Source organism: Pristiophorus japonicus, chromosome 8 (genome assembly GCF_044704955.1).
Source record: "Pristiophorus japonicus isolate sPriJap1 chromosome 8, sPriJap1.hap1, whole genome shotgun sequence".
Taxonomy (NCBI): domain Eukaryota; kingdom Metazoa; phylum Chordata; class Chondrichthyes; family Pristiophoridae; genus Pristiophorus; species Pristiophorus japonicus.
The window spans coordinates 42,629,965-42,645,904 of NC_091984.1; the positions used below are offsets into that span (position 1 = coordinate 42,629,965).

The 15,940-nt window shown below is 45.7% G+C and overlaps 1 protein-coding gene across 1 annotated transcript in view; it reads left to right on the plus strand.

Annotated features, from left to right (window-relative positions):
• Positions 1-13,588, plus strand: part of rad54l (RAD54 like) — a 42,634-nt gene extending 29,046 nt beyond the window's left edge. The window contains exons 15-18 of the mRNA XM_070886048.1: positions 1,045-1,123; positions 7,552-7,731; positions 10,540-10,703; positions 12,927-13,588. Of these exons, the coding sequence (XP_070742149.1) occupies positions 1,045-1,123; positions 7,552-7,731; positions 10,540-10,703; positions 12,927-13,128 (625 nt within the window). The 3' untranslated portion in view covers positions 13,129-13,588. The remainder of the gene's footprint in view (positions 1-1,044; positions 1,124-7,551; positions 7,732-10,539; positions 10,704-12,926) is intronic.
• The last annotated feature ends 2,352 nt before the right edge of the window (positions 13,589-15,940 follow it).

The window sequence follows — 15,940 nt, forward strand, 5'->3', positions numbered from 1 at the left end:
TCTGAGTCGGAAGGTTGTGGGTTCAAGTCCCACTCCAGAGACTTGAGCACATAATGTAGGTTGACACTCCAGTGTAGTACTGAGGGAGTGCTGCACTGTCAAAGATGCTATCTTTTGGATGAGATGTTGAACTGAGGTCCTATCTCTCCTCTCAGGTGAATGTAAAAGATTTCATAGCACTGCAGGGGAGTTATCCCTGATGTCCTGGCCAATATTTATACTTCAACCAACTTCATTAAAATAGATTATCTAGTCATTATGTCATTGCTGTTTGTGGGAGCTTGCTGTGCACAAATTGGCTGCCAGGTTCCTACATTACACCAGTGACTACACTTCAAAAGTACTTCTTTGGCTGTAAAGTGCTTTGGGATGTCCTGAGATCATGATGAGCTCTATAAAATGCAAATCCTTTCTTTATAGGAATGTAATAATGTAGTTATAACAAAAATATAAGCGAGAATGGTGAAGAAAAAGTGGTAAGCCGAAGTGTTAAAAAAAATTGAAGAAAATATTGTGTGTATTTGTAATTTAGAGATAATATTACAGTAATGAAACTACTCCTAGCATCCGAGTGGTTTTATTACATTAGTAGTAGGGTTTGTTTCAACATTGTGGTATTTGAGCTGAAACTTAATGAGTAACTGGGTGCTGAAGCTGCCAGCAATCTAAGGGTTACATTCAAATCATTTATTTTGAGGGTTGCAGTAGACACCATGGAGGTGGTGTGACAAAAGTAAACCAGCAATAAGGACGATGGAGACAGAACCTGACGTTGTATGGGTAACGTGATACATTAGCTTCTCGGTCACAGTTTTAGCTACAGGAAATTGTATATATTGTACATATGGTTTTTTTTTTAAGTGGGCCTGAGAATGTCCTTTGGTTCATCTCTGTTCTAGGTTTCTGTAGTTCCATATCTGCACTGCAGGAGACATTGGTCCTATAGCTGAATGAGATGAGCTGTATGTTTCTTGTTTCATATCATATAATGTTTACTTCTACCTGAAAGAAAAATAACCTTTTAATGTGTTCTCCTTCTGTCAGATACCTGTATGTTAGATTGGATGGTACCATGACAGTAAAAAAGAGGGCCAAGATTGTGGAGCGTTTTAATAATCCCACAGTAAGTGATAGCATATGTCTTTATGCAACAATTTATTGCCATAAAATAATTCCTGATTCCTCTGCATGGAGATAACGTGCCATAGGGCTTGAAATTTAAAGTAACAGAACCAGTAACATAGAAAACATAGACATAGAAAATAGGCCCTTCGAGCCTGCACCGCCATTCAATGAGTTCATGGCTGAACATGCAACTTCAGTCCCCCATTCCTGCTTTCTCGCCATACCCCTTGATCCCCCTAATAGTAAGGACTATATCTAACTCCTTTTTGAATATATTTAGTGAATTGGCCTCAACAACTTTCTGTGGTAGAGAATTCCACAGGTTCACCACTCTCTGGGTGAAGAAGTTTCTCCTCATCTCGGTCCTAAATGGCTTACCCCTTATCCTTAGACTGTGACCCCTGGTTCTGGACTTCCCCAACATTGGGAACATTCTTCCTGCATCTAACCTGTCTAAACCTGTCAGAATTTTAAACGTTTCTATGAGATCCCCTCTCATTCTTCTGAACTCCAGTGAATACAAGCCCAATTGATCCAGTCTTTCTTGATAAGTCAGTCCCACCATCCCGGGAATCAGTCTGGTGAACCTTCACTGCATTCCCTCAATAGCAAGAATGTCCTTCCTCATGTTAGGAGACCAAAACTGTACACAATACTCCAGGTGTGGCCTCACCAAGGCCCTGTACAACTGTAGTAACACCTCCCTGCCCCTGTACTCAAATCCCCTCGTTATGAAGGCCAACATGCCATTTGCTTTCTTAACCGCCTGCTGTACCTGCATGCCAACCTTCAATGACTGATGTACCATGACACACAGGTCTCGTTGCACCTCCCCTTTTCCTAATCTGTCACCATTCAGATAATAGTCTGTCTCTCTGTTTTTACCACCAAAGTGGATAACCTCACATTTATCCACATTATACTTCATCTGCCATGCATTTGCCCACTCACCTAACCTATCCAAGTCACTCTGCAGCCTCATAGCAACATCCTCAGAGCTCACACTGCAACCCAACTTAGTGTCATCCGCAAATTTGGAGATACTACATTTAATCCCCTCGTCTAAATCATTAATGTACAATGTAAACAGCTGGGGCCCCAGCACAGAACCTTGCGGTACCCCACTAGTCACTGCCTGCCATTCTGAAAAGTACCCATTTACTCCTACTCTTTGCTTCCTGTCTGCCAACCAGTTCTCAATCCACGTCAGCACACTACCCCCAATCCCATGTGCTTTAACTTTGCACATTAATCTCTTGTGTGGGACCTTGTCGAAAGCCTTCTGAAAGTCCAAATATACCACATCAACTGGTTTTCCTTGTCCACTCTACTGGAAACCTCCTCAAAAAATTCCAGAAGATTTGTCAAGCATGATTTCCCTTTCACAAATCCATGCTGACTTGGACCTATCATGTCACCTCTTTCCAAATGCGCTGCTATGACATCCTTAATAATTGATTCCATCATTTTCCCCACTACCGATGTCTGGCTGACCGGTCTATAATTCCCTGTTCTCTCTCTTCCCCTCCCCTTTTTAAAAAGTGGGGTTATATTGGCTAGCAGCTCCATAGCAGCTGACAACTCACTTGCTCTCCAACATAGTACAGGTAGTAACAATAAACAGAATTGCTCTATCTATATACAGATGTTTCATGTTTATAGGAACATATTGGAGTAGCTATCCATTGATACTTGGAAGTCCCTGATATCCTCATTTGATATCTAAGCTACATCCTGTTTCAGGCTGGCCTATCATTATGGATTCAGTACTTTATCACACTTTTTCTTGTACGGAGGTGTCCACATTAGTAAAATGAAGCTGCAGATAGGAAGTAGTCATATTCCTAAAATTAATTCTAGGTGAGCCTGTAACATCCTCAGCACACCGACACATTGAGATGGTGGGTGCTCGCTTGCTTTATTTGCAATGAAATTGGTGTTTTTTCTATTAATTAATACAAGTGTAACGTAGTGTGTCTTTCAGATTCAAAAAAAGTCAGTGACGTTTTGGATATTTTTTGCAACATTGTTTTTGACTGTTTTCACTGAGAGACTCCTACTGACATGTGCGATATGTTATCGAATTACTGTCCTAAATAATTTATTGCAGGGTTCTCAAATGTAGGTGTGCTGAACGGTTTGGAGAATCTGAGTCAATGCTGTCTTTATTTGGAATGGTGCTAGTACTGTTGCAGTGTTCTTCCTGACTGTCTGGGGGGAGTCTGGGTCTTTATATCTGCTGTTTCAGCTGCCTGCATTTCCTTCAATTCTCTTTGTCTTCCCACGCACCATTCTAAACTGTCTCCCCACGCACCATTCTAAACTGTCTCCCCACGCACCATTCTAAACTGTCTCCCCACGCACCATTCTAAACTGTCTCCCCACACACCATTCTAAACTGTCTCCCCACACACCATTCTAAACTGTCTCCCCACACACCATTCTAAACTGTCTCCCCACACATCATTCTAAACTGTCTCCCCACACATCATTCTAAACTGTCTCCCCACACATCATTCTAAACTGTCTCCCCACGCACTATTCTAAACTGTCTCCCCACACACCATTCTAAACTGTCTCCCCACGCACTATTCTAAACTGTCTCCTCACGCACCATTCTAAACTGTCTCCCCACACACCATTCTAAACTGTCTCCCCACGCACCATTCTAAACTGTCTCCCCACACACCATTCTAAACTGCAGGAAAGGGAGGGAAAGAAAATAAATATTTGCATTTATATAGTACCTTTCACAAGATGTCTCTTCACAGCCACGAATTCCTTTTAAAGTACAATCACAATTGTTTTATAGACAAATATGGCAGTCAATTTGCTCACAGCAAAGTCCCACACACAGCAAATGAGATAAATAACCAGGTTAATTTTTTTGGTTGTGTTGGTTGAGGGACAAATGTTGGCCCGACACCAGGAGAACTCTCCTGCTACTATTTAAATAGTGCCATTTGATTTTTTACATTCAGAACTGGTTTAACATCTCATCTAAAAGACAGCACTTCTGGCAATGCTGCACTTACATAGAATCATATGGGTTATACAACACAGAAACACGCAATTGACCCAATCAGTCCGGCGTTTATGTTCCACTTGAGCCTCCTCCTATCCTTCCTCATCTAACACTTATCGGCATAACCCTCTAGTCTCTTCTCCCTCATATGCTTATCCAGCCTTCCCTTAAATGCATCTATACTATTCACCTCAACCACTCCCTGTGGTAGTGAGTTCCATATTCTCACCACTCTCTGGATAAAGAAGTTCCTTCTGAATTCCCTGTTTGATTTCATGGCCAAGAACGGGGAGACACTCATTAAGGACACCGAGGCAGTCAGGACCCGCTGGAATGAGCATTTCGAAGATCTCCTTAATCGAGACTCTGCCTTTGACTCGAGTGTCCTCAACTCCATCCCGCAGCATGCTACCCGCCGCTATCTCAGGAAAACCCCAGCCCTGCACGAGGTAGAAAAGGCCATCCGTCAGCTCAAGAACAACAAGGCATCGGGAACGGATGGAATCTCCGCCGAGGCATTAATTTATGGCAAAGAGGCACTATTGGCACGAATGCATGACCTCATCTCTCTCATCTGGAAGGAGGAGAGCATGCTGGGAGATCTCATAGATGCAGTAATCGTGACCACCTTTTTAAAAAGTTGACTGCGGCAACTACAGAGGAATCTCCCTGTTGTCGGTCACTGGGCAAGTCGTCGCTAGAATCCCCCTCAACCGTCTTCTCCCTGTGGCTGAGGAGCTCCTCCCGGAGTCACAGTGCGGATTCCGTCCACTACGGGGTACAATGGACATGATCTTTATGGCGCGACAACTGCAAGAGAAATGCAGGGAACAGCACCAACCCTTGTACCTGGCCGCCTTTGACCTTACAAAGGCCTTTGACATGTTAACCGTGAGGGACTATGGAGCGTTTCGGCTGCCCTCAAAAGTTTGACGCCATCCTCCGCCTGCTTCACGATGACATGCAAGCCGTGATCCTGACCAACGGATCCACCACAGACCCAATCCATGTCCGGACCGGGGTTAAGCAGGGCTGCGTCATTGCGCCAACCCTCTTCTCGATCTTCCTCGCTGCAGTGCTCCACCTCACATTCAACAAGCTCCCCGTTGGAGTGGAACTAAACTATAGAACCAGTGGGAACCTGTTAAACCTTCATCGTCTCCAGGCCAGATCCAAGATCGTCCCAACCACTGTCGTCGAACTACTGTACACGGATGACGCTTGCGTCTGCGTACTTTCAGAGGCTGAACTCCAAGTCATTGTCTTCACCGAGGCATACGAAAGCATGGGCCTGACACTAAACATTCGTAAGACAAAGGTCCTCCACCAAGCTGACCCCGCCACACAGCACTGCCTCCCCAGTTGTCAAGATCCACGGCGTGGCCCTGGACAACATGGACCACTTTCCGTACCTCGGGAGCCTATTATCAGCAAGGGCAGACATCGACGACGAGGTTCAACACCGGCTCCGGTGCACCAGCGCAGCCTTCGGCCACCTGAGGAAGAGAGTATTCAAAGATCAGGACCTCAGATCTGGCACCAAGCTTACGGTCTACACGGCTGTAGTGATATCCACCCTCCTGTATGGTTGAGACGTGGACCATATACAGCAGAGACCTCAAATCGCTGGAGGAATACCACCAACAATGTTTCCGCAAGATCCTGCAAATCCCCTGGGAGGACAGACACCAACGTGAGTGTTCTCAATCAGGCCAACAGCCCCATGCATCAAAGCACTGACCACACTTGACTAGCTCCGTGGATGGGCCACATTGTTCGCCTGCCTGACACAGACTCCCAAAGCAAGTGCTCTACTCCGAACATCTACGCGGTAAGTGAGCCCCAGGTGGGCAGAGGAAACGTTTCAAGGACATCCTCAAAGCCTCCTTGATAAAGTGCAACATCCCCACTGATACCTGAGAGTCCCTGGCTAAAGACTGCCTTAAGTGGAGGAAGAGCATCCAGGAGGGCGCTGAGCACCGAGTGTCTCGTCGCCAAGAGCATGTAGAAAACAAGCGCAGGCAGCGGAAGGAGCGTGCGGCAAACCAGACTCCCCACCCACCCTTTCCTCCAACGACTATCTGTCCCACCGTGACAGAGACTGTAATTCCCGTATTGGACTGTGCAGTCACCTGAGAACTCACTTTTAGAGTGGAAGCTAGTCTTCCTCAATTTCGAGGGACTGCCTATGATGATGAATTATCTTCTATTGAAGGCCTCTAGTTTTGCTCTTCCCCACAAGTGGAAACAGACTTTGTGTCTATTCTATCAAAACCTTTCATAATTTGAAAGACCTCTATTAGGTAACCCCTCCACCTTCTCTTTTCAAGAAAAAAGAGATCCAGCCTGTTTATTCTTTCCTGATGGGTATAACATCTCGTTTCTGGTATCATCCTTGTAAATCTTCTCTGCACCCTCTCCAGTGCCTCTATATCCTTTTTATAATAAGGTGTAGTACTGCGCTGAAATGTTATTCTAGATTATGTGCTCAAATTTTGCGCTTGATCCCACGGAATTCTGAATCAGAGAGGCAAGAATGCTACCATTGACACTGAAGAAATGGATGGAGGAGTGGTAAAGGAGCAGCAGACACTGCGAAGTGGAGCTGAGAAACTTTTTTTTTGCATAACGCTACCAATATTCTTAATGCAGGGAGCTATGAGAATTTCTCACTAGCTAGCAGGATGTCTGAAAATTAGAAAGCTCAGTGAAAGAAAACTTATCAGGACATGATATTAAGCTTAGCCTGTGTTCAAACTAGTGAGCTGGTGACAAATGTTTTGCGCATGCTCTCTCCTTCATTACCCTCCTTGCTATGTTTCTCCCTATTGTAAGATCTCTGACCCTTCCCACTTTTTGTGTGATTTTTGATCATTAAAAAGGCCAACTATTAGCACATGAATTACTGTCAAACCTCTTGAATTTAAACAATGGTTGCATACAAGGTTTTCTCATACTTTCAAAATCCCTCCATATAACATGGTGCACAAATTCCAGCTGTATGCAAATTTTGTAAAAGTGGATTTCTATATCCATTCCAAACTGAGCTATCCCAGCCAAAATGGTAGTTAAGCTTCTCCATTCTCATTGGATATTTCTCAATATGTAGTATTTCATACAATGCCAAATATGATTAAGTACAGCTATCTAGTTCAAATAATTATGCAACTAGTTTTTTTGTGCTGGAATTCAGTTATTGTGAAGAGTCTAGGCCTGAAATATTAACTCATCCTGAATTTTACTTTCTGGCCATTTGAGAAGATCTTCAAATGTCTTAAATTATGCTCCTTGATTAGCCAGGAAAGCCATGAATATTTATAATTCGATTTTATGATTGTCATAAATTTTCAATTTGGGTTTGGGTTTTGCAAGGGTTTCATTATTTGTTAATTTCCTTGTAGAGTCCGGAATTTATCTTTATGCTGAGCAGCAAAGCTGGTGGGTGTGGCTTGAATCTGATTGGTGCAAACCGATTGGTCATGTTTGATCCAGACTGGAATCCGGCCAATGACGAGCAAGCGATGGCTCGTGTGTGGCGAGATGGACAGAAGAAGATTTGCTACATCTACAGGCTTTTGTCGGTAAGAATCTAATGGTTTGTTATAGTTGCTGTTCACAGAATCGCAGACGGACTTAAAATGCTGGTGGAAGGCGGGTGGTATCATCAGCGCCGTGCTGATGACGTCAGAGCGACGCTGATGACGTCAGAGCGACGTGGACGTGTCGCGCTGATGCTTAGCTACGTCCCTCCCCTTCACTTAAAGGGAAGGCACGCTGCGAGGCCTACTTGCCGCCCATTGGGCCATCAGGGAGGGCTTCAGCCGGGCCAGTGGGCCAGCACCCAAGAGGGGGTGCCGGGCTTGGCCGAATCCGTAACCGCCATTGTCGAGCCGATCACAGAGTCGGCCGACAATTAAAATAAAATGGTGGCCGCGGCATTGTGCCCTCCCCTTCAAGGGCGGACGCGCCACCAAGTCACTGGCTGCTTCCCGCCATGCGAAGCTGTCAGAGGCACCGACAAGCGGTGGAACGATTATTTGAGGACAGGGACTAGGTGGTGCACACTCTAATGACGTCACTACCGCCATTTGCACAGGAGCAGGGCAGATACCTTCTCCGCCTCAAAAACACGAGGACAATGTCCCGATCACCGGAAAGTCTGCCTCAACTGGGTGGAAACTCATTTCCGCCCCATTTGAGGCAGTAACAGCTCTTTTTTTTTAAAAGGGGGCAATTTCAGCCCCTATTTCTCTCTCAATAGGCGAACCATGTGCGATATTTCACTGGACTGTTAATTATTCATGGCTAATAATATTCTGACTAGAAATTTGGAATAAAGATTGACAGATTTGATGTAAGTCAGAGGCACAATCTTCTTGTGAAAATGTGCTTGTTATGTCTTTTGAGCTTCTTCAATCTTCTTACTCTATTATTTCAGCTTTCGTATCTTAGATCTCCCTCATGGGCGAGTGCCAACTCCCCATACCTTTAACAATGTCTATTCTTGTCTTGATGTAGGTAAGTTTTTGGTAATGTGCCGGGGAGAAGGTGGGGGGGGGCGGGCGGGGATATGGGGTAGTGTGCCTTCATAAGATTTCATTTGAGTCTTTGAAAATGGCAGAGCATCACGCCAGACCTGTTTATTCGCTTGATATCTTAAGCTTAAAAAGATATAATCTGATATAATAAATATATATATTTATAGTAGAAAGTCTTGTATCTAACTTCTCAGGTAGACAAAATAATGAAGAATAATCTAATACTGACCTATTGTGTTACAAGTAATGTTTAGAAACCTAGGGCTAGAATTTCCCCAGCCTAAAGCGATTTTTTTCGCGTTAAAAGTGCTTAAATGAAGTGCACAAAATTCCCCAAAGTTTAAGAATGGCATTTCAAAATATCATCGAAAAGCGGATCGTCAATGTGCAATGCGGAAAAAAAACACCACCTAAGTTTGCCCATTCGGCGAACCCGTTCTCGGATGAAAAAACGCACGAGAAAAGCAGGCATTGCAGCCTCAAACATCGGTAAGTAGGAAGACCTGCAAAAAAGGTAAGTTAAAGTTTTTTTATTTTTTAATTCTCTTGCAGCGATTACTTAGTTAAGGGTCTTGTAAATGTTTTGTGATTTTTTTTTTTGCAACCTTTTTTTGTGTTTTCTCCCCTCCCTCGGGCTAAAGTTGACGAGATCGTGGTTTTTACCACAAGTTCTCGTGCAACGCTGTTTTTTAACGACTGGCGTATTTTGTGGCCAACTTTACCCCCTTAAAAAATGGCGCAATTTTAATTCTTATTTCTTCACTGAAATTATGTTATTTATCAAATTTCTAGCCCCCCTAGTCCTTTTCTTTCTTGGAACCTTTTCTGACTCTGGGAGTCAGCTAGTCTACATCAAACGTTTTCCTATGAAATTTGCAATTGGTTCAGCTACCTTTTATAACTCCGTTTGATGAACAGATCCAGCCACAAGTGCCCTTGTACCAGTTGCCATAACTTATTTGGATTTTTCAAAACACTGCATTAGGGTTAGTCGGATTTAAAATAATTGACATGTATTTAAGCAAATAAATCATACTTGATCTGAACTTGTTCATTTAGCTTGGTTTCTCAATCCTACTTTAAGTTTCAAGTTGGCTCAGTTGCTAGCATTCTCACTTCTGAGTTAGAAGATTGTGGGTTCAAGCTCCGCTCCAGGATTTAAGTACATAATCTAAGCTAACACTACTGAGAGAGCGGTACATTTTGAATTGATGTCTTTTGGGTAAACACTTCAACCAAAGCCATCTCTGCCTGTTTGGATGGATGGTAAAGATTCAGTGGCATTATATGAAAAGAGCAGGGAGTTCTCCTGGCACCCTGGCCATTTATTTCAATTGCTGTATGTGGGACTTTATTGTGCAGAATTGGCTGCTCTGTTTGCCCATGTAACAACAGTGACTGCACTTCAGAAGTAATCCATAGATGTGAAGCACTTTGAGTCGCCCTGAGGATCTGATGAGGTGCCATGTAATTCAATTTATTTTTCTTCATTTTGCAAAGCATTTTTTATACATAGGGGAAGGGAAAATATGGCATCCCCTTAAGTTTTGAGCTTTTCTGTGAAAATTTTTGGTATCAGACATTTTATAATATAAATTCTGGCAAAGAAAATATTTGAGCTGAGCTTTATTTATGTGTTTAATTTTAAGGAAGCTGTTTTCATCAAGTGCGGTGTCCTATCAGATGATAATGTGGTCCAGGTTTCAAAACAGTATGCAAAATGATTGCTTTAGTACTCAAGTACATAATTAATTGTGTGAAGAGCTTTGAGGCATTATGTGATAATGCACTAAATAAATTGAAATAATGTATTGAATGGTAATTTATCATAAGTGTCCTGTGGTGTTTCAGACGGGGACAATCGAGGAGAAGATTTTCCAGCGCCAGACTCATAAGAAGGCACTTAGTAGCTGTGTAGTGGATGAGGAGCAAGATGTTGAACGACACTTCTCCCTCGGAGAACTTAAGGAGCTCTTTACTCTAAATGAGAGCACAGCCAGTGACACGCACGATAGGTAACTATTATAATTTTACAGTTAACTTGAGCAGCAGCTATTTTCAAATGTACCAATTCAAGGAAACTTAGTGGTATAATGTGTTGGTGTAGAGGTACGGTATGGATTGCTGTTGACTCTGTTCGCCTGATATTGGTTAAGCTGAATGGGGTATATGAAGAATTAAGTGCAGGTGACACAAAACAGAATTATAACTTCCCACGGGGAGAGAGGGAATAAAAGATATGACTTATCCAAAATGGCACTTGAAAATTAGAAATAATCAACGCTACAAAGATGAGCTAATAGAGAAAAAGTGTAAAGCACAGATGGGGTTTCAATATACTTTTTATTTTTCTTCCCTTAATATCCCTACCTGTATTACACAATGTTCCCGACAAGAAAACTGCTATCAAGTATCGCAGTTGCAAGGGAGGTGCATCAGCAATCCAGAGACTTTTGCCCCTATTATCCACTTTCCCGATTTTTGGCGCCTGCGTACAATAACATACGATTTTTTTTTTGCCCGATTGCGCCCCAAAAAAACGCAACTTTCCCAAAGTAAAATTTAATTTTGGCGCGCTACCCGAAGTTAAATCTGGGGGCGGAGCTTCAAGTGTGCGCCGAAAACTCTGTGGGCATGCACGGAAAGCTGAGGTTGCCAGAGCAACTAAAGGCTCACTGACAGCTGAAATAAGCTTAAGCCCGCTCCCTGCTGTAACCCCAGCCAAAAAGGACTGCTCCCCTCCCCCCCCCCCCGCCCCACACCCGTTGCAATACCAGACCGAATGGCCTCCCCGATCCCACTTCCCCTGCGAGTTGAAGTTTCAAGGCCCGGAGTTGCTGTAGGACTAGGAACGGGAGGGCCATTTGACCCAGGGTTGCAGCAGGTACAGTGGGGAGGAGCAGTCCTTTCGGTCCGGGGTTACAGCGGTGGGAGTGGGTCCTTTCTGACCGGGGTTACAGCGGGGGGAGTGGGTCCTGTCGGCCTGGGGTTACAGCGGGGGGAGTGGGTCCTTTCGGTCCGGGGTTACAGTGGGGGGAGCAGTCCTTTCGGCCCGGGGTTACAGCGGGGGGGGGGCTCCGGTCCTTTCTGACCGGGGTTACAGCGGGGGGAGTGGGTCCTGTCGGCCCGGGGTTACAGCGGGGGGAGTGGGTCCTTTCGGTCCGGGGTTACAGCGGGGGGAGTGGGTCCTGTCAGCCTGGGGTTACGGCGGGGGGAGTGGGTCCTTTCGGTCCGGGGTTACAGTGGGGGGAGCAGTCCTTTCGGCCCGGGGTTACAGCGGGGGGGGGGGGGGGGGCTCCGGTCCTTTCTGACCGGGGTTACAGCGGGGGGAGTGGGTCCTGTCGGCCCGGGGTTACAGCGGGAGGAGTGGGTCCTGTCGGCCTGGGGTTACAGCGGGGGGAGTGGGTCCTGTCGGCCCGGGGTTACAGCGGGGGGAGTGGGTCCTTTCGGCCCGGGGGTTACAGCGGGGGGGGGGGGGGGGAGGGGCGGCAACAGATGAAAATCCATGAAATAGTTCCCTCTGAAAAATATTCTTCCCTTGCTCTGATTTCAGAGTTCCCTGTGAAAAATAATCATACATTTGTATTTTAATTTGTCTTTTGCCTCGCTCCAATGTCCTCTTGTGTACCGCGCCGATTTCCTTAAGTTAACAGAAGTATTTTTTGCGGTGCTTTTGGCCACTGCGCCGCACTCAAAAAATCGCACATGGGGAAAATCACTTGTCTGAAAAAATGGCCAAAAACAGCACCTGACCCAGTTATGACGTCATCGGACGCCCCCAAAAATAAAACTGGTGCTGACAGTGGGCGCCGGCCCACAAAGTTTTGCCAAAGTTGCAAAAGGAGGATTTCACGCCAAAAACATGGCGCCCAATCGTGGCGAAAATAGGGGCCTTTATTTTTCCCCTTCCTTGATAAGGGGGAAATGACACACTGAAGATCGGTTGCTGTCTGTTGTGTGTTAATAGGGATTCTCAAATCATAACTGATTCCCCTTGACCAAAGTTAAATCTGTAGCATTCAGGTCAGAACATTGTCATAAGACACTGAAATGGAGAACTTAAGGACAACCGCGAGTTAAAGGACTAAACTGTGACTTGTCAATCATTCTCTAATTCAGAACAATGTCCATTCTTTCCTTAATTAATAAACTGCAGTGGTTTTGTAAATCTCTGTACCTTTATGAGTTGTCTGTATGTGAAGCTAACTGTAATGTGACCACCTGTTTCCTTTCTGCAGATTGAAGTGCCGTCGATGTGTGAATGGACACCAGGTGCGTCCTCCTCCTGAGGGCTCAGATTGTACATCTGATCTCTCTCAGTGGAATCACTGTGCAGATAAACGTGGACTGCGAGACACGGTCCTTCAGTCTGCTTGGGATGCTGCAGTCTCCTTTGCATTTCATCACCACTCCCATGAGGAACAGCGTGGAATTATCTGAGATGCGCAACTGCAGATGCAAAATTGTAGCGAAGAAAGCCTTGTTGTGAATTGACAGGGCATGAAATGGATTTGATGCCTCTGCGAAGTCTGATTGCATTGTAGACTCAACAATGTTGTGCTTTCAGTGGAGTCCCACAACTTCATTAAGGAATGTGAATGAGCTCCTCAGTCCACCTGGATTTCAATAGATTTTTGCATATTGAAGCTCTGCTGCCTTGTACACGTGGCTAAAAATATTCGTCACTGGATGTTATATCATTTTCATATAAAATACTTCTGAGACTTCTCCAGTGTATTGACGTGAAGGACTGGACAGCATATTATGTAGAGAAGTTTTATGGTCTATTCTGTGAATGGGGGAATTGTACAATGGTGGTCAAGTGTGTGTTATTGAGACACACTGATCCTCTGCAAAATGTACGTTTTGTTTGTTCAATATTAAATGTTTTCCTCCTATATTTTTATGGAATTGCAATTTTTCATTTTTGCTTCCAACTTAAAGCACTATGGCCCCAAAATTAGCGGTCAGGGAAGGACCGTTACTACCCGTTTGCGGCGGCCATTCGTCAAAATCGAATGGCTGCCGCTTTGGGCTCAACTGGCTGACCCGACCTAGATTCGGCCTGGGAGGTCGTGCAGCGGTGTGGGCCACCGCCGACACTCGTGGCGGTGTGGGGCTTGCGGCAGTAGTGATGCGCTAAAAGTGCGCACTGCTGCCGCTCCGCCCCGGACCCATTTTCAGCGTTAAGAAGCCGGCCCTTTAGCGGCCGGTACCCCCGCGGAGTGGCAGAACTCTGAGCCATGGGAGCGGAGACAAGGTGGTAAGATCCAAACCTGAGGATGTTCACAATCTGCACTCAAGGGGAGAGGGAAGGAAAGGAAAAAGAGATAGAAGTGAGGAAAGAGATAGAAATGAGAAACAGAATGAGAAAATTTGATTGGGAGATAAATAGGGATAAAGAGAAAAGGGGGAAAAGAAATCTAGAGAGAGAAATAAAGATCCCGAGATTCACAGAAATAAAACTGAAATCTCAATCCAGGGGCTCAGACTGAACTGTCGCCCCAGCTCAGCATTCCGAGCGGTAACAAATGGGAATCTGTTCCACCTCCGCTGCCTCCAGGCTCGATCCAAGGTCGTCCCATCCTCGGTCATTGAACTACAGTACACAGACGACACTTGGGTCTGCACACACTCAGAGGCCAAACTCCAAGCCATCATCAACATCTTCACCGAGGCACACGAAAACATAGACCTTACACTAAACATCCATATGACAAAGGTCCTCCACCACACAGCACTGCCCCCCCTCCCGGTTATCAAAATCCACAGTGACGCCTTGGACAACGTGGACCATTTTCCATACCTTGGGAGCCTACTATCAGCAAGGGCAGACATCGATGACGACGTCCAACACCGCCTTCAGTGTGCCAAGCAGCCTTCAGTCGCCTAAGAGTTTTTTTGAAGACCAGGACCTCAAATCTGACACCAAGCTTATGGTCTACAGGGCAGTAGTGATACCCGCCCTCCTACATGGCTCAGAGACATGGACTATATACAGTAGACACCTCAAAGCGCTGGAGAAGTACCACCAGCTCTGCCTCCACAAGATCCTGCAAATCCACTGGGAGGACAGACACACCGACGTCAGTGTTCTCGCTCAGGCCAGCATCGAAGCACTGACCACACTCGATCAGCTCTGCTGGGCGGGCCACATCGTCCGTATGCCTAACACGAGACTCCCAAAGCAAGTGCCCTTCTCGGAGCCTTGACACGGCAAGCAAGCCCCAGGTGGGCAGAGGAAACACTTCAAGGACACCCTCAAAGACGCCTTGATAAAAGTGCAACATCCCCACCGGCACCTGGCAATCCCTGGCCCAAGACTCCCCAAAGTGGAGGAACAGCATCCAGGAGGGCGCTGAGCACCTAGAGTCTCGTCGCCGAAAGCATGCAGAAACCAAGCGCAGACAGCGGAAGGAGTATGCAGCAGCTCAGGCTTCCCACCCACCCTTTCCTTCAACCACTGTCTGCCCCACCTGTGACAGAGACTGTCGATTCCGCATTGGACTGTTCAGCCACCTGAGAACTCACTTTGAGTGGAAGCAAGTCATCCTCGACTTTGAGGATCTGCCTAACCTGTGACTTCGCCTCAGTGTCACCACTGTGGCTGCCTCATGGGTCTGGGAAGGCTGCTGTGCTCCCTGTGTGGAAGCTGCAGATGTCCTTCTAGGACGCCTTCAAGCAGCTTTGGGCCGGCTGAATACTGGTCAACACCCTCCTGGGAGGGTTCAGTCTGAGATGAGGCCATGCATGGAAGCACTGGCAGAGTGACAGGTCTGGGGCCAGGAGTGCTGTGACCCCACTCCCCACCGAGATCTCTGCGCTCCTCTAAATCTGCCCTCTTGAGCATCCCTGATTATAATCGCACAACCATTGGTGGCTATGCCTTCTGTTGCCTAGGCCTCAAGCTCTGGAACTCCCTGCCTAAACCTCTCCGCCCTCCTTCAAGACGCTCCTTAAAACCTACCTCTTTGCCCAAGTTTTTGGCAACCTGCGCTAATTTCTACTTACGCAGCTCAGTGTCAAATTTTTAATCTCAATGCTCCTGTGAAGCACCTTGGGATGTTTCACTACATTAAAGGCGCTTTTTAATTCAAGTTGTTGTTCTACTGCTTGGCTGCTGTAACTTCAGAAAGTGTTTCTGCCAGTATTAGTGACCAATCGGCAGAAGCCGAGGAAAATCCTGGAAATAAGTAACAGTTGGGATATGTGATAGATCTGCAGTTTAATAGACAATGTTTGATAATGGATT